This window comes from Erythranthe guttata, chromosome 8 (genome assembly GCF_056151865.1).
Source record: "Erythranthe guttata isolate IM_541 chromosome 8, IM_541, whole genome shotgun sequence".
Taxonomy (NCBI): domain Eukaryota; kingdom Viridiplantae; phylum Streptophyta; class Magnoliopsida; order Lamiales; family Phrymaceae; genus Erythranthe; species Erythranthe guttata.
In genome coordinates this window covers 17,470,083-17,489,670 of record NC_142540.1, presented here as the reverse complement: position 1 = coordinate 17,489,670, position 19,588 = coordinate 17,470,083, and the positions used below count along the sequence as shown (strand labels likewise).

The window sequence follows — 19,588 nt, the reverse complement described above, 5'->3', positions numbered from 1 at the left end:
GTATTTTATATTAAAGATGCAAGTGAAGGGACGAATTTACCCCTCAAAATCTCACGTACAAAGCACATGTTTTAACATTCCGGTCCAAATTGCCGGAAAATTGAGTTTAGGGGGCACCGTGCAATGAATTAACAAGTTCAGGTAAAAACGTGCAAATTTTGTAAGCTGGGGGGGCGCCGTGCAAAACACCCCAAAGTCCAGGGGGTAAAATGCTTTTTACCCTTATTATTACATCTTCCTTTTTTATAGGATTCACCACTTCCACCGACACCATAAGTGTTAATCGAAAGCTTCGCGATTCCGAAACCCTGATCTCCAATGGTGGGAAATTCAAACTGGGGTTTTTCAGCCCAGAAAACAGCCGTTACCGTTATGTTGGTATAATGTTCAACCTCCCAGTAACGACCGTTTTCTGGGTAGCTAACAGAGAAACCCCTCTGAACGATTCTTCCGGAACTATCCAGTTATCAGTGGATGGCAATCTCGTGATTTTAGATGGAAGAAAGGGGGTAATTTGGTCCTCCAATTTTTCATTTTCATCATCATCATCATCATCCAGTACTGCTGTTTTATTAGATACAGGCAATCTTGTTCTACGAGATTCCAACTCCAGCTCAAACTCGTATTTATGGGAGAGCTTCAATCACGCATCCGATTCCTTCGTAGCGAATCTCGAAATCTTCACGGATTCCAACACCAACGTGACGAACAAGCTGACGTCATGGAGGAGTGCTTCCGATCCAGGCCCTGGAAATTTCACCCTCAGCGTAAAGCCTGTCGGAATCCCGGAGTGCTTCGTCTGGAAAAACGGCGTCCTTCCGCACTGGCGAAGCGGGCCGTGGAACGGCCAGGTATTCGTCGGCATACAAACCATGAGCTCGGTCCACAAGCACGGATTGGACATCGTCAACAGCGTTTCCGGAACTGCGTACCTGTCGTTTACGCTGTCAAATTCGTCTCTATTGGTGTATTACATGATGAATTCAACCGGCGCCGTACAGGCGAAAGAGTGGTCTCCCGACAGAGGCGATTGGGTTGTCAAGTGGTCAACCGCCGACACCGAGTGCGATGCGTACGGAAAGTGCGGACCTTTCGGGAGATGTAATAACCAAGACAGGCCAATCTGCACGTGCTTTCCAGGGTTTGAGCCGAAACTACTCGAAGAAGAATGGAAAATGGGGAACTGGAGTAACGGGTGTGTTCGGAAAACGGGCCTACAATGCGGGCCGGCGGGCAATTCTACAGACGGGTTCTCTAAAATGGATAGTGTAAAACTGCCGGATCGTGGGATTTGGTATCCCACTTCGGATGATTGCAGAGGATTGTGCTTGATTAACTGCTCTTGTATCGCTTACGCGTATACAGCTGGCATTGGGTGTATGATTTGGACCGAAGACTTGGTCGATGTGCAGAAGTTCTCCAAAGGTGTTACTGACCTGTACATTCGATTGGCATATTCGGAACTAGGTACATTACATGTTAATACAAATTACTTGTTAATGTTTTTCGATTTTATATTTGTTGGTTGAATTTTGTGCAGGTAATAAGAAAGACCAAAAGGCGATTATTGCAACGATAGTGGTTTTAGGATTAATAGCCGTAGCTGTATGTTCGTATTTTCTGTGGAAGTTTTTGCTCAAGTACAGAGGTATGTATGTATATAGATAATTATATATAATTGTACGCAATTTATCTTCTTTTTGTCTTATATCGTTTCAATGCACGAGACAGGCGAAGGGTATTCACGAGAAAGCGTGCTCAACCACAATCTTGAAGAATTTGCGGTATTTAAATTTCAGCTGCTCTTAAATGCGACAGCCCAATTCGACTCGAATAATATGCTTGGAGAGGGTGGTTTTGGTCCCGTCTACAAAGTATTTCTTCATTTCATCGTTTTCCCGAAATGGTGGTTTTTTTGTTTTTTTTTGTTTTGTAATGTGGATATGTGATTGAATTCGATTACTTGTTTTGCAGGGGAAATTACCAAATGGACAAGAAATTGCAGTAAAAAGACTAGCAAGATCGTCGAACCAAGGATTAGAGGAGTTGATGAATGAGGTTGAGGTGATTTCGAAGCTACAACATCGTAATCTCGTAAAACTCATTGGTTGTTGTGTCGAGTGTGAAGAGAAAATGCTCGTTTACGAATATCTGCCCAACGGAAGCTTGGATGCTTATCTCTTTGGTAATTATTAGTCAAACGATTATCGAGTTTCACTTACATACATGTTGTCCGAATTAACTGTGTATTGGTTGTGTTTGTATACTTGTCAGATTCGCGTAATAAAGGGTTTCTTGATTGGAAAACACGAGCGATGATTATTGAAGGGATTTGTCGAGGGCTTCTTTACCTTCATCGGGATTCAAGATTGACGATCATTCATAGAGATTTGAAGGCTAGTAATATATTGTTGGATGATGAATTGAACCCGAAAATTTCCGATTTCGGAATGGCTAGGATTTTTCGTCTGAAAGAAAACCAAGCCAATACAAGAAGGGTTGTCGGTACATAGTAAGCGCGCGCTGACGCACACACACATATATATTAGAACATTTAGTTAAGTGTCACACAAATTTCAAATACTCATTTATTATGATTGCAGCGGCTACATGTCGCCGGAATATGCTTTACACGGAATATTCTCGGAAAAGTCAGACGTATACAGCTTCGGGGTACTGCTACTAGAGATTTTGAGTGGAAAGAGGAACACCAGCTTTTACCATGAAGAGCAACACCTAATCGAATATGTAAGTTTTTAATTTTCTAATTTTTTTTTTAATAAATAATAAATCACTTCCAAATTAATTAAACCTTTGGTTTATCTTTGTTGGTAATTAATTTCCAGGTGTGGAAATTGTGGAATGAGGAGAAAATGGTAAATTTAATTGATCCAACAATAAATGGCTCCGGAATATTGGAAAGTGAAATAGTGAGATACGCAAATGTAGGTTTATTGTGCGTGCAAGATGTAGCTGCTGACCGGCCGAATATTTCGACAGTTTTATCGATGCTTGGCTCCGAGATTCTAGAGCTGCCTTGTCCTAAGCAACCTGCTTTTTTCGGGACCCAGAGATCTTCGGAAACGGAATATTCTCGTGGGAATCTAAGTAAGTGCTCTCGGAACGAAATGTCGGTGACTGTTGTTGAAGGCCGGTAGAACTAAAAAAGTTGCTCGATTCATTGCATACATTATTTTCATACTAGGAAATTCATTGAGTTTGTTTCGATGATAATTCGTACTACAATGAATTTTGAGTTTGTACTCTCGATCGATATAAATTTTTTTTTGTAATTATGATGAATTTCATATTCGTACTGTTCTTTTCGAAACTTTTGGAGGAAAATGTCGAGATCTATACACACGTGTGTTTGTGTGAAAAAGTGGTAATTTCAATCTCTAAACCTCATATTAATGAAAAAAAAATAAAAGAATAACGAATGAAGAATTTATTTATTTTCATATGCAACCCTTTACAGTAAAACAAGAAAACAAGAATATCGAAATTTTTTACCTTTTTCTTCGTCGATCCCCGCGCTGCTCGAGTTCGCGCTCAGCCACCGTCAAGTTTTCTTCATCGAGCCCTAAGTTTTCTTCATCGAGCCCCGCTGCGTCGCCGCTCGAGTTCGTGGTTAGAGGCCGTCAAGTTTTCTTCACATTTTTCCTCCTCGAGCACCGCACTTCAGATGAGGAGTGCAATCGAGTTCGCCCTCAGCCGCCGGCAAATTTTCTTCAATGACAAGAAGAATAGTCTTATCAACATAAATTTCATTATTAAATCAAAACTGGTAATCAAAATCGATTGTCATTCGACCGCCGGAAAATGTGCCCGACGACGACTCCATTAATATGGAAGAAGAAGAAGGCAGGTCTAGTGGGGTTTTGGATTATTGGGGTTTGTGTTTTAACTAACGGATATTTTTTTAGTTTTATAATTGATTTTCGGTTAATATAATAAAACGGCGCCGTATTTGTCGCTTTTACTTCATTTAATTTGGTTTTTACCCCTAAACTTTGATTTAATTACTGTTCTTCATGAACTTATCTTCTATTTTTATTTTTTTTAATTAATTATTTTTAGCTTCTCTATTTAAACACGGAAGTTCAAAAAAATCCCAATACTTATATTTATACAACTCCACTTCATCAATAGATGATGGTGATTATCTTGATCTAAAGTACGATTAACTTCTATGATCTCCTACCAAATATATACAACTATACTAATGGGAGTACTCTAGAAAATCTTCTAGAATCTTCTACTCTTGAGCCCCTTCGACTTACGCTCGTTGAGCAGACTCGGAGGAAGGCCGATGCAAAGGCAGATTTCAATGTCATCAGAATGTTTAATAGTATATCACACCACCAACGAATACATGAAATCACTTCAAATTTGTTGGAAACAATCGGCGAGACGATGATTAATGGATGATAAATTGGAAATAAAACGGTTTTAAAATTTAATATAATATTGCTAGATATTATTTGTAAATACTCAAAACATATATAAAAAGATACTTGAACATGATTATATCTCAATCATTTATATATCCTATCACATAATATAACTATAATAATAATAAGATTATTTATAATAAAAACCCTTACAAAATATAAATAAAATGAATATTTTCTTCATTCAAAAATTATGATTGAATATTGTAAAGCACAAATCTTTTTTTCTTCCTTTGAAAGGGCCCCGCTACTTTCACTGTTTTTGTCATTTTTACCCCCATTTTACTTCATTTAATTTGATTTTTTACCCCTACACGTTAATTTAATTACTGTTCTTCATGAACTAATTTCCTGACACGTGTCCATCACCTAATTTGCATATCCGAATTGCGCCAAATCTCATTAATAAAATACGGCCTACCTGCTTCTGGCCCAGGTTCAAGGCCCAAGTCCAACTTTACCCTCAAAACGTCGCCGTATGCTTATCTTCTAAGGGCTCGTTCGGTTACCACTATAAGGTTCTACTGACTAAATAGTAGGGGATAATAGCATGTCCGGTAAAGATTCACATTTTCAAACCCGCTACTAAAATCAAAGCCCGCTATTAAATGCTACTATTTCTTTAAATTAGTAGCACCCCTCCCCCTGAGATTAATTTAATAGGGGGTAATTAAAAAGGAAAAAGACAATTTTATCCTTAAAATCATATTTTATTATCGTAAACTAAGTGGTTTTATAGACAATTCATATATAATAACCGATTTTAACAAATTTAATAGAAAATCTAATCTAAGAAACCGAACATGCTACTAACTAAATAATTAATTAGTCAGTAGGGAGTTAATCCAATCTCATGTAATCCAATCTAATCCAATATAGGTAACCGAACGAGCCCTAAGTATTTTTTTTTTACTGGAATGCTAAATCGCACATTAATTTTATCAAATCATGCACACAACTGAAAATATCTTTCTCTATAAAATCTTATCTTCTCCTTCTCCACCATTCTTTTTTTTCTGCTAACTTTTTCACAAAGTCACACATAAAAAACGTCTCTAGCATTTCAAGTTCGAATTGGAGAAAAATCTTCATGTGTTCAAACTAAAATAAAGTTGGAATTTGAGGAAAAAATTCGAATCGATATGAGTTTGAATAATTAAAAAGGCATAATGAAATTGAATAAATACTAAATAAAACTGAACTCTTTTTTTTATGATTATTCACGTGAAAAATTAACGAATTTTGAGTGATTTGGATAAAATTATCATATAGAGAAGTCAGAGAGAATATGAGTATTTTTTTTTTTTAATTTATATGTGGGATTTAGTAAATTTTAGTGTGGGATTTAGCACACCCTTTTTTTATTAATTACTTTTGGCTTCTCTATTTAAACACGGAAGTTCAAAAAAAATCCCAAATTACGTCTACAAATCGCCGACGGAACTGAACTAGGGCAGACAACCGGAGAGTGGACCCCTCATATATGCATGGGGCAGATGTTTTTGGAGGAGGTCAGAGGTTGCCGGTGGTACCGGGCGGCGGCGAATGCCGATTTGGTGTGGCGTCCGATGCGGGCGGCGCTAGTACTGGTATTGATCATTGATGAGGGGTTTGGGGTTGTTGGGGCAGGAAAAGGTCCCTTTCTGTATTTTTTTTATTTTTTATTTTTTATTTTTTATTTTTAATTTAAAGAGAGAAGAATGATTGGAGCTGAAACTTCAACGAAGACCCAATTTCCAGTCTTCTCCTCTAATTAAATGATCGGAGAGGGTGGCTTTGCACCTGTTTACAAGGTAATGCTTGTTACATACAATGGTTCTTCTGCATGAACACGTGATTTTCGTTATCGCGTACTACAGAGGGTCTGTCATTTTTCTTTTCGTCGCTATTTTTCAGGGTGAGTTACTTAACGGACAGTTTGTAGCGGTGAAAAGGCTTTCAAGAAAATCTGGACAAGGGCTTGAAGAGTTCAGAAATGAGACAGAACTGATTGACAAACTCCAGCACATAAATCTTGTCGAAAACGACGAGAAGATATTAGTCTACGAATACATGCCCAACAAAAGCTTGGATTTTTTTCTCTTCGGTGTGGGCCAGTTCGTAAACATTCTGATTTTTTATTTTTTTTATTTGTTATCATTTGCAAGAAATCGTCGTTTATAATTTGTGAAAATGTAGAGCCGAGCAAGAAAGAGGTATTGGATTGGAAAAGACGTGTTCGTATAATCGAAGGCATTGCTCAAGGGCTTCTATATCTGCACCATTATTCCCGATTAAGAATTGTTCACAGAGACCTAAAAGCTAGTAATATTCTCCTCGATGCTGAAATGAACCCCAAAATCTCCGATTTCGGAATGGCGAGAATCTTTGGAGGAAACGAAATGCAAGCAAATACTAAACGAATTGTCGGTACTTAGTAAGTGAAAACGCATCTTCTTCGTGCATAAAATCGTTTTCTTGAATTGATGGTTATTTATTTATTTATTTTCCCACATAAATTCAGTGGTTATATGTCACCGGGATATGCAATGGAAGGACTCTTTTCGGTAAAATCTGATGTTTTTGCCTTTGGAGTATTGATGCTCGAGATTATTAGCGGACAGAAAAACACTGGTTTTTACGGTTCTGCTTATCTTAGTCTTCTTGGATATGTAAGTGCTAATTCCAATAAATTATCGAATTTTATACGAAAAAAGATAAAGCAAAATTTTATATGGATTTTGTTGCGGGTTTTTATTTTAGGCTTGGAACTTGGGGGAAAACGAACGTGGGCTTGACCTCGTTGATCCTGTAATAGAAATTGTGGAATGAGGAGAAAATGGTAAATTTAATTGATCCAACAATAAATGGCTCCGGAATATTGGAAAGTGAAATAGTGAGATACGCAAATGTAGGTTTATTGTGCGTGCAAGATGTAGCTGCTGACAGGCCGAATATTTCGACAGTTTTATCGATGCTTGGCTCTGAGATTCTAGAGCTGCCTTGTCCTAAGAAATCGGCTTTTTTCTGGACCCAGAGATCTTCGGAAACGGAATATTCTCGTGGGAATCTAAGTAAGTGCTCTCGGAACGAAATGTCGGTGACTACTGTTGAAGGCCGGTAGAACTAAAAAAATTACTCGATTCATTAGTTGCATACGTTGTGTTCATACTAGTAAATTCATTGAGTTTGTTTCGATGATGAATTCGTGCTACAATGAATTTTGAATTTGTACTCTCGATCGTTATAAATTTTTTTTTTGTAATTATGGTGAAGTTCATATTGGTACTGTTCTTTTCGAAACTTTTCGAGGAAGAAACTTTTCGAGGAAAATGTCGAGATCTATACACACGTGTGTTTGTGTGAAAAAGTGGTAATTTCAATCTCTAAACCTCATATTAATGAAAAAAAATAAAAGAATAACGAATGAAGAATTTATTTATTTTCATATGCAACCCTTTACAGTAAAATAATACTTTGAAACTTTTACAAGTGTTTATTTTTACAAATTGGTATATATATATATATATATATATATATATATATATATATATATATATATATATATATATATATATATATATATATATATATATATATATACCTTCTAGAAAGTTCTATCGGCCTCCACTAATAGTCACGGAAACTTCATTGAGAGAACGTTTACTTAGATTCTCAACGGAACATTCTGTTTCCGAAGTACTCTGAGTCCCGAAGAAAGCCGGTTTCTTAGGACAAGGAAGCTCTAAAATCTCGCAGCTAAGCATCGACAAAACCGTCGAAACATTCGGCCTATCTGCAGCCATATCTTGCACGCACAATAAACCTACATTTGCATATCTCACTATTTCGTTTCCCATTCCAGGATCGTATATTACTGGATCAATCAAATTTACCATTTTATCCTCGTTCCACAATTCCCACACCTGAAAATTACATATCGACGTAGGTAAACCAAAAGGTTAAATTTGGAATAAAATAATTTGATTTTTTATGTGGAAAATTAACTTACATATTCAATTAGGAAAAGCTGCTGCTCTTCATGGTAAAAGCTGCTGTTTCTCCTTCCACTCACAATCTCTAATAAGAGTATGCCTAAGCTGTACACATCCGATTTTTCGGAGAATATTCCGTGTAAAGCATATTCCGGCGACATGTACCCGCTGCAAGCATCATAAATCAAGCATTTTAAATCTATTTAGAAAAAGAAAAAAATTAAATTAAATATGAAAAAATAACTGTTACTTACTATGTCCCGACGACTCTTGTAGTATTGGCTTCGTCTTCTTTCAAACGAAAAATCCTAGCCATCCCAAAATCCGAAATTTTCGGGTTCAATTCATCGTCCAATAATATGTTACTAGCCTTCAAATCTCGATGTATGATCCTCAATCTTGAATCCCTATGAAGGTAGAGAAGCCCTCGACAAATCCCTTCAATAATCATCGCTCGTGTTTTCCAATCAAGAAACTCTTTCTTATGCAAATCTAACAAGTATTACACAAGTTTAGATTAGACATCGCGTATTGGTCGGTCCGAATTCGGACAACATATATATAAATGAAGCTCGATAAATCGTTCGACTTACCGAAGAGATGAGCATTTAAGCTCCCATTGTGCATGTATTCGTAAACGAGCATTTTCTCTTCACACTCGACACAACAACCGATTAGTTTTACAAGATTCCGATGCTGTAGCTTAGAAATTAAATCGACCTCGTTCATGAACTCCACTAATCCTTGGTTAGACGATTTTGCTAGCCTTTTTACCGCTATTTCTTGCCCGTTCGGTAATTTCCCCTGCAAAAAAAATAAAAAACCAATTAAATTAAACTAAATTCGCACACTGCAAGAAACTAATAAATCTGCAATTAAAAAACAAGAACGATACATACTTTGTAAACCGGACCAAAACCACCCTGCCCGAGTTTATTATTTAAGTCGAATTTATCCGTTGCATCTGATAATGTCTGAAATTTAAACAACGGTAAATCATCGAACTTGGATTCTTGTGAATGCCCCTTTTCTGTTTCCTCGGTTGTCGACATTAACAACTCATTACCTCTCGTCTTCCCACCTTTAAAACGAGAAAAAAATTACAATATTATATTATTCAAATAAACATTCTAAATTAAGTCGAATGTGCCTATATATACATATATAGATATATACCTCTGTATTTGAGCAACAACTTCCTCAAAAAGAATGCGCATACAACTACGGTTAAGGATCCAAGAATCACCGTCGAAGCAATAATTGCCTTACGGTCTTTCTTGTTATTACCTGCAAAAAGTATACGAGAAAACATAAATTAATTTCAACGAACATTTTAATGAATTCCGGAACTTTCAAGAAGCTATATATTATACCTAATTCCGAAAAGGCTAACCGAATGTACAGGTCAGCGACACCGTTCGGAAACTTCTGCACGTCGATCAAATCATCTCCCCACTTCATACACCCTGTTCCGGCACTGTACGAATAAGCAATACAAGAACAGTTGCTCAAGCACTGGCTCATGCACTCTTCTTCTGAAGTGGGAAACCAAGTATCTCGATCCGGCAACTTGACGCTATCCATTTTAAAGAACCCGTCCGGTTTTTCCAACCCGTTAGCCGACCCGTTCGTCCCGCATTGTAGAAGACCCGTTTTTCTCCTACACCCGTTACTCCAATTCCCATTTCTCCACTCTTCTTCAACTTTCGGCTCAAACCCACGAAAACACGAGCAAATCGGACTTTCTTGATTGTTACAGCTCCCAAAAGCTCCACACTTTCCGTAGAAATCGCACTCGTTATTACTCGACGACCAATTCACAACCCACTCATTTCTCTCCTCGGACCACTCCATCTCTTGCAATGAACCTAACGAATTCAACACGTAATAAACCAAAACGGAAGCATTCAAAAGCTTGAAAGACAAATACGCTGCTCCCGAGTAGCTGTTGACAATATCCAATCCGTGCTTGTCGACCGAGTTCATGTTCGGTATACCGTCGAAAATCTGGCCGTTCCACGGCCCGCTCCGCCAATGCGGAACGACACCGTTTTTCCATATGAAACACTCCGGGATTCCGACGGGCTCCATTGTGAGGGTGAAGCTCCCATACCCTGGATCCGACGGGCTTCGCCATGACGTCAGCGTGTTCGTCTCGTTCGTGTTCGAATCCGCGAAGATTTCGAGATTCGCTACAAAGGAATCCGAAGCATGCCTGAAGCTCTCCCAAACAGAACCATTATCAAAATCATCTCGTAGAACAAGATTCCCCGTGTCCAATAAAACAACACTGGAATTTCTAACCGGAGAAGATGATGAAAGATTGGATGACCATATTACCCCCTTCCCTCCATCCAATATTACGAGATTGCCATCCGCCGATATCTGGAGTATTCCGGAAGAATCGTTCAGTGGGGTTTCTCTGTTCGCCACCCAGATAACGGTCGTTACCGGTACGTTGAACATTATACCAACGTAACGGTAACTGCTGTTTACTGGGCTGAAAAATCCAAGCTTGAATTTTTCGCCATTGGAGACCAGTGTTTCGGAATCGTGAAGCGATTGGTTAGCCCTAATCGTGTCGATTGCATTTGTGATAAACCCTAGAAAACAACAGTGTGTAAGTATGATAAGAAGCATGAAATTTTGCAGGGTGAAGCCCATGATTAATTAATTTTCGAGTTTTTTCGGGATGCTGGACAAAACCCTAATCTTGAATTTTGGGTTTTGATTAGAAATCCAGTGGTGGAAAAAATTCCAGGTTCCATTTTCAGTATCTTGATACTAATCTTTGATGTGAATACAGAGTTTTGCTCGTTCTTACAAGAACACCATTGTTGACATTTTACGCACAATATATGGTCACAATTTGGTCAAGAAACATTTAAAAGAGAATATTCTAATTTTAAATATTGTGAAATGGAATTTTGACTATGATATTTATTATAGGTGGAAATTGAAACGAAACTTCCGAATTCTGCCAATTTCAAATTTTTAAATAATACATTCATTAAAAATTTCTGAACATTACGATTTCTGGGAAAAAAAAAAAAAATTGGATTTCACTAAATAATTTCAATTTTCAATCTGATTTTTAATCATTATATTTTATAAAAAAAAATTCAATTGTTTTTCGAAAACTATACTTATAAATCGTAATATCAATATCATTATGCATATTAAATCACAACGGAAATTAGAATTTTTTAATTTCGTACAATTTTGTAAAAAAAAATCATTATGATATTCTGAACTACCATCTGTCTGATTTTCACCCGCAATATTTACCGAACGTATTATGGAACTATAAAACCAAATTAAAAAAAAAAATTATGTGAAAGATAAATAAATAAATGGCTACTAATATTACGTTTACTTTATTATTAGGGTTAACTGCAAAAAATCCCCTAAACTTTGGACGTTTTTGCACTTTATCCCCTGAACGGAAAAAAGTTGCACGGGCATACCTCAACTTACAAAATTGTAGCACCGAAACCAAAATTGTCCATTTTTAGCCTAATTGTTCCCGGAATTACACACGTACAACTCCCACGTGTAAATGGAGGGGCAAATTCGCCACCTCACAGGATTTTGGAAAAAAAGAAAAGAAGAAAAGAAAATAAAAAAAGAAAAAAGAAAAAAGAAAAAAAAGAAAACCCACAACCTCATCTCCCAGACACCACTACCAGTCTACCACCACCACCAGTCTACCACCACCACCTCTGCTCCGCCATCCTCTTCATCTTCTCCAACCAACAGCCTCATCTCCCAATTAAGCTTTAAGATTTTTTCTTTCATTATTATGGCGCCGTTGATTTCGATTATGGCGCCGCTCTATTCGTGGTGGATGAAGGGGGTTGGAAATAAGGGGGCGGCCTCCGGTGGCAGAATCGTAGCTTGTTTTGTTTGGCCGTAGTCGGCAGCCACAACTCCGGCAATTTTTCTGCTTGAATTTCATTGCAAAGTGGTAACAAAGGGCTGAGAAAACGAAATTCGTTTGAGGTGGAACACAAGGCTGCAATTCACAAACGAGGTCGGGCGGCGGAGGTTGGTGACGATGGCTGAGAAAAAGAAAAATGAGGTGGAGCGGTTACCAAAAAAGGTGGGAGAAATAGACGACGCCGGAGTCGAGGTGGCGGCGGAGGTCGTGCAGAGGGGGTGGTTGGGTAGATAGAAGAAGATCACTTTTTTTTTTCTAATTTTATAATTATTTGTATTTATATATGTAATATATAATATATATATTTGTATATTGTTTTGTTAAAAATAACTGAATGAACTAAAATTTATTGGAATAAAATAACGTTAAAATGTTTCTGAAATATTACAAAATTTTCAAATACATAGCCAGAAATCATATGATAATTAAAAAATAAAATGATTTGCATATTATATCCACTTTTTTTCTTTTCCTTTTGAAGATTTGTTTATATTAATGAAAAAAAAAGAAAAATAGGTGTAAGAGAAAAGACCGATTTACCCAGCTTAAATCATGTGCTTCTCACGTGTTATGCCTTCCGGCCAGTTTTTTGCCAAAAATAGACAATATCGACTTCAGTGCTACAATTTAGTAAGTTGAGGTATGATCGTGCAACTTTTTTCCGTTCAGGGGGTAAAGTGCAAAAACGTCCAAAGTTTAGGGGATTTTTTGCAGTTAACCCTTATTATTATTCAAAAAGCCCATTAACTCCATAAGGCTAACTGATTTTACTGTACATTATTCATACGAGATAATTCTATTAAGCCCATTAGTTCTATGTAAACTATTACAAAAGCCCATTAATTCTGTTAAGCCTATTAAGCATATAGCCTTCAACTATTTATACGAGCACGTTGTACAGTACAACCTCGATAAATTAATAACATTATTTAAATAATAATTTCTTTAATTTCCCATTCGGTATAAATGTAAAAAAAAGAAAAATTTTGATGATTTAATATTTGCTAAATTAATAGAATTTTGCTAGTTCCGACTATACTAATTTACAGTATATTGTTTTTAGTATCATTGATAATGGTTAATTGGTTATGACATTTTGAACCATCTAATAGTAATTCAATGAAGTTAATAGCAATTTGTAGCAAAATTTGTCATTATATAACATAAATTTCTAGATTATGACATAGAGTTGTTAGTAGTGGTTTCACATTTTCGCCCTAGTTTTACCCACAACAAATATATATATATATATATATATATATATATATATATATATATATATATATATATATATATATATATATATATATTAATATTTGATGATGCTAATTACTTAGATCACCTAGGGTAGTGTAAAAAACGAGCTGGGAGAGCAAACGGATCAGTAGCTTGAAAACTTGATGATCCTGAGGTCCCTGCGAAATGAGCACACGTGAACTAAGTCGGGGGTTGATCCGGCGGAAACCCCTCCGACGCTCAAGTCAGATGTACGGATCGTGGAAATGGTAGAGAGAATAAAATTCTAACTTGCTCGTGAATCATAGAACGTACCTTAACAAATGAGTAAAACATCTATTTATATGTCGTTGATTGGGTTGGGCTTACTTTGTTGGACCCAAGCCTTATTTTGAATGTGTTTGACCTTTCATGTAATAGGTCTAATTATTAGATAAATTTGGGGCACATTGAGACAGCCCAATTAGGTATATCAATATTGAATATACATATTACTGATTAGTGATGTTTTCTTGATTTTATAATATACATAAAATCGGTTCACCCAACATGGAAATATCATCTTTTGCCAATCACTTTTTTCTTATATGCCCCTAAACGGTTGAAAATCGGTTTGAATTTTTGGACTAATCACTCGAATAACTTTTTGTATTTTAAATAACTAATATTACTAATTTAAAAAAAAAAAAAAAAAAAAAAAAAAAAAAAAAAAAAAAACTAACTTTTTTTCTTTTTTGCTATATTTGTAATAAAAATCGGTTTGAATTTTGGGCTAATCACTCGAATAATTTTTATTTATTTTTTATATTGAGAAGAGAAGTAGCAGCAGTCGAACTACAATAAATCATACGAGGGATATACATCGCACTGAACAAGCTAACTAACCTTAGAAAGTACGAAGAAATTAGTCCAAACTCTCGATCAAAATAGGCCACTCCTTGGAAAGCACAATCACATAATTTTAGTCATTAAGGGCATCTATAGTGAAACCCAAATAAAACACTCCCCAAACAGTGGGGTCCACATGCCATCTACTCAAATTACTATCTCCCTAAAAGTAGGACCCACATTTAACACTTCCTAAAAAAAGTTTCTCTAGTGGTACATTTAAAACTCCCAAAAAATTTGTGCAAATATCTTAAATAATAATAAAATATTAAGGAAGTAAATATATTAATGTAATTAAATTTGATTCTTTGTATCTAATTAAATTAATTTCGTATTAGATTACATTAATTAAATATTAGTCACCATTTTTATTATGTTGTAATATTATTATTTTATTTTGTTTGTATCCATATTATATCGATAAAATAATACAAAACATTCAACAAACATAAATAAAATAAAATTAACAAAAATACATAATAAATTGCAGTAAATTGAACAAGCTTGTTAGAACATTCCTCCAACTCTAGATATTAATAGATTAAAGAAAAAGACTTTATAAAATTAGTTTTTATTTTTTCTAATACGGCTCAAGATCTTTATTTGTTGTTCAATAATCCAAGCTTTACCTTCCTCTGCGAGAGACATATATGGAACAATCAAATAAATTAAAATTAACGTATTTACGAAATTAAAATTTAATTGTAAAATAAATATTTCTTCTATTATTATAGTGAAATTGAATTATTAAAATTAAAATATAAGTTTTTTTTACCATATTAATGAATTTAAATATAAAATTTATTTTACTATTAATATTAAAATCAATGAAATTTAAATTTGTAATTTCTAAAAATTATAAAATAATTAAATAATTATTAGAATTAATTATTACTTATCATAAAGGAAAAGAAAAAGAAAAATTAAATAATTAAAGTCAGATTTGGTTGGCACACATTCCAAAAATACATTAAAATAATCAAAAGGGCTCCACAAACACTCCCCAACCATGGATTAACTGTGGGCACTTCAATTAAGAGTCTCATGCCACATGGCACATTTAGGGAGGCTGGAGAGATTATATATATACTCATGATATTTAAATACATAAGTCAAGATTCGTCAACCTCAATCAGTCAAAATAGGGCAAAATATATGAAATAATAAAGACATCATATATAAAATTTGGAGAACATAATTCATTAATTAAATATTATTATATAAAAAAGGTCCCACCACCACCACCACCAAAAAGAAGTCTATAAATACATAAGTTAAATTCTGCTTCCACCCATAAATCCCACCTTCCACTCAGAATTAATTAAACAATAAAAAAATAAAATAAAAATGCACGCAAAACTAGACTTTGTGGTGGAGGTGAGCAGAACGGAGGTGGTGGCGGCGGCGCTGCCAATGCAAGAACACTTGCTGCCGCTATCCAACCTCGACCTGCTCTTGCCGCCGGTTGACTTCGCCGTCTTCTTCTGCTACGCCAACCGCCGCCGCCATGAACTCACCTTCGACCACATGGTCGGCGTTCTGAAGAACTCCTTGGCCCAGACGCTGGTTCCGTACTACCCGTTCGCCGGCGAGCTGGTCAAGAACGGCGCCGGAGAGCCGGAACTCCTCTGCAACAACAGCGGCGTAGATTTCGTCGAAGCTTCCGCCGACGTCGAATTCAAGGATCTTGATTTTTACAACCCCGACGACACCGTCGAAGGGAAGCTAGTTCCGGCAAGGAAGCACGGCGTTCTGGCCGTTCAAGTAAGTGTCGGAATTCTTACAGACATGTCTAAATTTATCTTCTTTCTTTGCATGTGCATGTACTTGTTTTTTTTTTTTTTCTTTTTTCTTTTTAATAAATAAAAAATACAGATATTTTGTGTACCTTTATTTTTACATAAATTACAACCACCCATGAGGTATGGTCAAATTACGAAAAAATCCCTCATTTTTTAGTAATTACAAATGCTCTCTCACTTATATTTTTTTTACACGGCTACCCTTGTAGTTTCAAATTTAGTGAAATCTTCTAGATTATATGGAATGTTGTCACTTTTGTATCTGTTTTATCCCATTCGAGCTCCACAATTTGAAGCAAGATGATCATAACATGTGTTTTTTGGCTTATATATATCACCTCATGGTGCATCAAAACCTGTATTGTTACACAAAATGAGTACAAACTAGAAAACATTCCACAAAATCTAGATGATTATTTTGAATTTGACACTACAAAAATGGAGGGGTATAAGAAGATTCATAGTTAAGAGAATATATGTAATTATCCAAACAAAAGAGGTTTTTTCATAATTTAACCATACATCAAGAGTGATTGTAATTTACCCTTATTTTTATAATCACGATTTCAACGATGATGAATGCAAGTGTTCCATATATATATAGAAACGATGAAATATTTAGTACAAGTTTCTTTTTTTCTTTTTTGTCTCTTTCTTTTCTTTAATTTATTGCCATGAATCTAGTGGTCACCCCCCCACTATACCCTTATGGTCCTGTGGATGCTGCACTCGGTGAGGTAAATACATCGAATATTCATGCATCATTAATATATACATAATAAAATACACATCTATATTTACGTGTGCTTATTTGTATAGATTTATAATGCAAAATATGACATCAGTTGCTTTTCACTGAGAGTAGCATCTCATGGATTTTAACTATAAATTTTTTTACACATTCACTCTTATCGTGTCAAATTTAGTGGGATCTTTATGTGAAATACTTTCTCCTATGTATCTGTTGTATCATAAGATGTGTCTTTTAGCTTATAAATATTAAATTGTAATGCATCAAAAATTATATTTTTGCACAAAATAAGTACAAGTTAGAGAACGTTCCACGAAATTTAAAAGATTATGTTAAATTTAACACCATAAAAATGTACGTATAAAAAGATTTATAGTTGACAAGTGATTGTAAACCTGTAAATATCCAAATATAAGGCATTTTTCGTAACTATCTTTTAAAAGTTTAAAACGAGCAAACATTTTAAATAATTATTTTTTATTGAAATATAAAATACAAAAGGATATATAAAACAATTCATGGGCAAAAATTGAGAGTTCCAATGAAGATATGCAATAATTTTTTAATATGGGGCATAATATAAACTTGATTTATTTATATTTAAATTTAATTATGAGAAAATAATAAAAAAAATATATATATTATAATGACAGGCCACTCAACTGAAAAATGGAGGATTGGTGGTGGCGTGTACATTCGCTCATCAGGTGGCGGACGCCTACTCCGCCAATATGTTCCTCGTTTCATGGGCGGAGACTGCGCAGTCAAAGCCACTTTCCCGGCCGCCGTCCTTCCGCCGCTCCCTCCTCCTCCCCAGACTTTCCGGTGGCTATCACCAGTCCGTCGACGATATGTACGTCAACGTTTCATCCATTCCGCCGCCGCCGGAAAATCATCCCCAAGACAACGACGACCGATCAGCGACGGCGGCGGCGGCGATGAGTCGCATATACTACATCAAAGCTGACCAAGTCAACGAGCTCCAATCTGAGGCTAATGTAGATAATAGCGACAGTCGGAGGACCAAAATGGAGGCGTTCTGCGCATTCATATGGAAAACGATCGCCTCCGGCGAAGATTCCGCCGGAGATAATCACTGCCGGCTGGGAGTCGTCGTCGACGGGAGGAACAGACTGATTGATGACGGAAACGAAATCGAATCGTATTTCGGGAATGTTTTATCAATCCCATTCGGCGAGAAGAAAATCGCGGAACTGACCGGAAAGCCACTGAATTGGGCGGCGCGTGAGGTCCACGCGTTCTTACAGGCGGCGGTTACGAGGGAGCATTTTCTAGGGCTGATAGACTGGGTGGAGGAGCGCCGCCCAGAGAAGGGGGTGTCGAGGATATACGCGGCGCCGGAGCAGGAAGCGGCGGTGGTGGTGTCGTCGGGGCAGCGGTTTCCGGTGAGAGAGATGGATTACGGATGGGGTAATCCGGCGTTTGGTTCGTATCATTTCCCGTGGGGTGGGAAATCGGGATACGTGATGCCGATGCCGAGTCCGAATGGGAATGGGGATTGGATCGTCTACATTCATCTGATGAAGGCGCAGTTGGATCTGATTGAGAGTAATGCAGCACGTGTTTTTAATCCCATCACTCGTGATTATCTTCTCTCCTTGTGGAACTGATTTTTTTTTTTTTCTTTTTTCTAATTATAAAAAAAGTGTAATTTGTCGTTATGAACTGAAACATCGTATTTTCATGTACTAGAAATAAAACTATTAATTTGAGTTCGATTTATGTTTTGAGTGCTCGATTTGTTAAGCACAACTTTGAAATGATCGTTAAAATTTCAGATAAATTGAACACGTACATTTAATTAAAAAAGAGATAAAGAGTCGAATAAACAAGGCCCACTTATATATATATATATATAGGATCCAACATGCTAGAGAGCCCACCCGAGTCTAGCTACGACCCAAGAGAGAGGCCCATCAAGATACGCATGCAGCTCATGTGAAAGGCCCCTCCGATCCTCGGCAGTATAGTCGAGCGAGTGAGATGCACTACGGAGGGCCGATGGATATATGGTTCTCGATCGGAAAAGCAATATGGTGACTCAGCACAACTATTAATGGCTCCGACCGACACTAGGAAAAGCATAGACGACCTTATCTGGCACTATCATTAATGGTCGAATGACTGGTGACATATGCAAAATTAGAGGAAATAACCGAGGGAAACGTCTGAAGGGCTATTCAAGATACGAGAGCGCGGCACGGTTGATTAGCCAAGGTTGATTGTGTGCCCGGATTACATGCGGCGGCCAGTATGTGTTCACCCGGGATTACTCGAGGAAACGCTGATTAAAGTAGGCATGCATTTTGATCAAGAATTTCGATTTTCAGGAAGTATCATGATCATCCAACAAAAAGGGTTTCCATTTTTTTCCAAATGAACAATTTGAAGATCTATTGATTCTAATAACTGATTGAACAGTTGATCATTCGTACCTTTCAATTCATAGATGTAGATCTCGGACTTATTGTTGGGTGCTAAATACCAACACGCAAGTGTACGTATCGCAAACAAGTAGTAAA

The 19,588-nt window shown here is 36.5% G+C and overlaps 4 protein-coding genes across 5 annotated transcripts; 3 read left to right on the top strand and 1 right to left on the bottom strand.

Annotated features, from left to right (window-relative positions):
* The first annotated feature begins 152 nt into the window (after positions 1 to 152).
* LOC105961919 (G-type lectin S-receptor-like serine/threonine-protein kinase At1g11300) lies at positions 153 to 3,312 on the top strand. 2 transcript variants are annotated; one of them, XR_016033213.1, is made up of 7 exons: positions 153 to 1,467; positions 1,541 to 1,648; positions 1,732 to 1,874; positions 1,975 to 2,185; positions 2,275 to 2,505; positions 2,604 to 2,748; positions 2,847 to 3,312. XR_016033213.1 is itself a non-coding variant. In XM_088822111.1 (7 exons), the coding sequence occupies exons 1-7, from the start codon at positions 210 to 212 to the stop codon at positions 3,156 to 3,158; spliced, it is 2,415 nt and encodes an 804-aa protein (XP_088678237.1). In that variant the 5' UTR covers positions 195 to 209; the 3' UTR covers positions 3,159 to 3,312. The 2 variants fall into 2 exon arrangements, 1 of the variants encoding a protein (XP_088678237.1); XM_088822111.1 differs by having other exon boundaries at positions 195 to 1,467; positions 2,275 to 2,512.
* A 2,899-nt stretch (positions 3,313 to 6,211) lies between these two features.
* Positions 6,212 to 7,265, top strand: LOC105961920 (G-type lectin S-receptor-like serine/threonine-protein kinase B120). Its single transcript, XM_012986182.2, has 5 exons — positions 6,212 to 6,247; positions 6,351 to 6,540; positions 6,633 to 6,870; positions 6,958 to 7,105; positions 7,197 to 7,265. Exons 1-5 carry the CDS (start codon positions 6,212 to 6,214, stop codon positions 7,263 to 7,265), a joined length of 681 nt encoding a protein of 226 aa, XP_012841636.2.
* Positions 7,266 to 8,005: 740 nt separating this feature from the next.
* LOC105961921 (G-type lectin S-receptor-like serine/threonine-protein kinase At1g11300) lies at positions 8,006 to 11,305 on the bottom strand. The gene is made up of 7 exons (XM_088822110.1): positions 9,802 to 11,305; positions 9,605 to 9,715; positions 9,328 to 9,509; positions 9,022 to 9,232; positions 8,683 to 8,920; positions 8,446 to 8,596; positions 8,006 to 8,359 (listed from the first exon to the last, which is right to left on the bottom strand). Exons 1-7 carry the CDS (start codon positions 11,090 to 11,092, stop codon positions 8,051 to 8,053), a joined length of 2,493 nt encoding a protein of 830 aa, XP_088678236.1. The 5' UTR covers positions 11,093 to 11,305; the 3' UTR covers positions 8,006 to 8,050.
* A 4,472-nt stretch (positions 11,306 to 15,777) lies between these two features.
* LOC105962263 (coniferyl alcohol acyltransferase) lies at positions 15,778 to 18,793 on the top strand. Its single transcript, XM_012986567.2, has 2 exons — positions 15,778 to 16,256; positions 17,699 to 18,793. The coding sequence occupies exons 1-2, from the start codon at positions 15,840 to 15,842 to the stop codon at positions 18,674 to 18,676; spliced, it is 1,395 nt and encodes a 464-aa protein (XP_012842021.2). The 5' UTR covers positions 15,778 to 15,839; the 3' UTR covers positions 18,677 to 18,793.
* Positions 18,794 to 19,588: the final 795 nt, after the last annotated feature.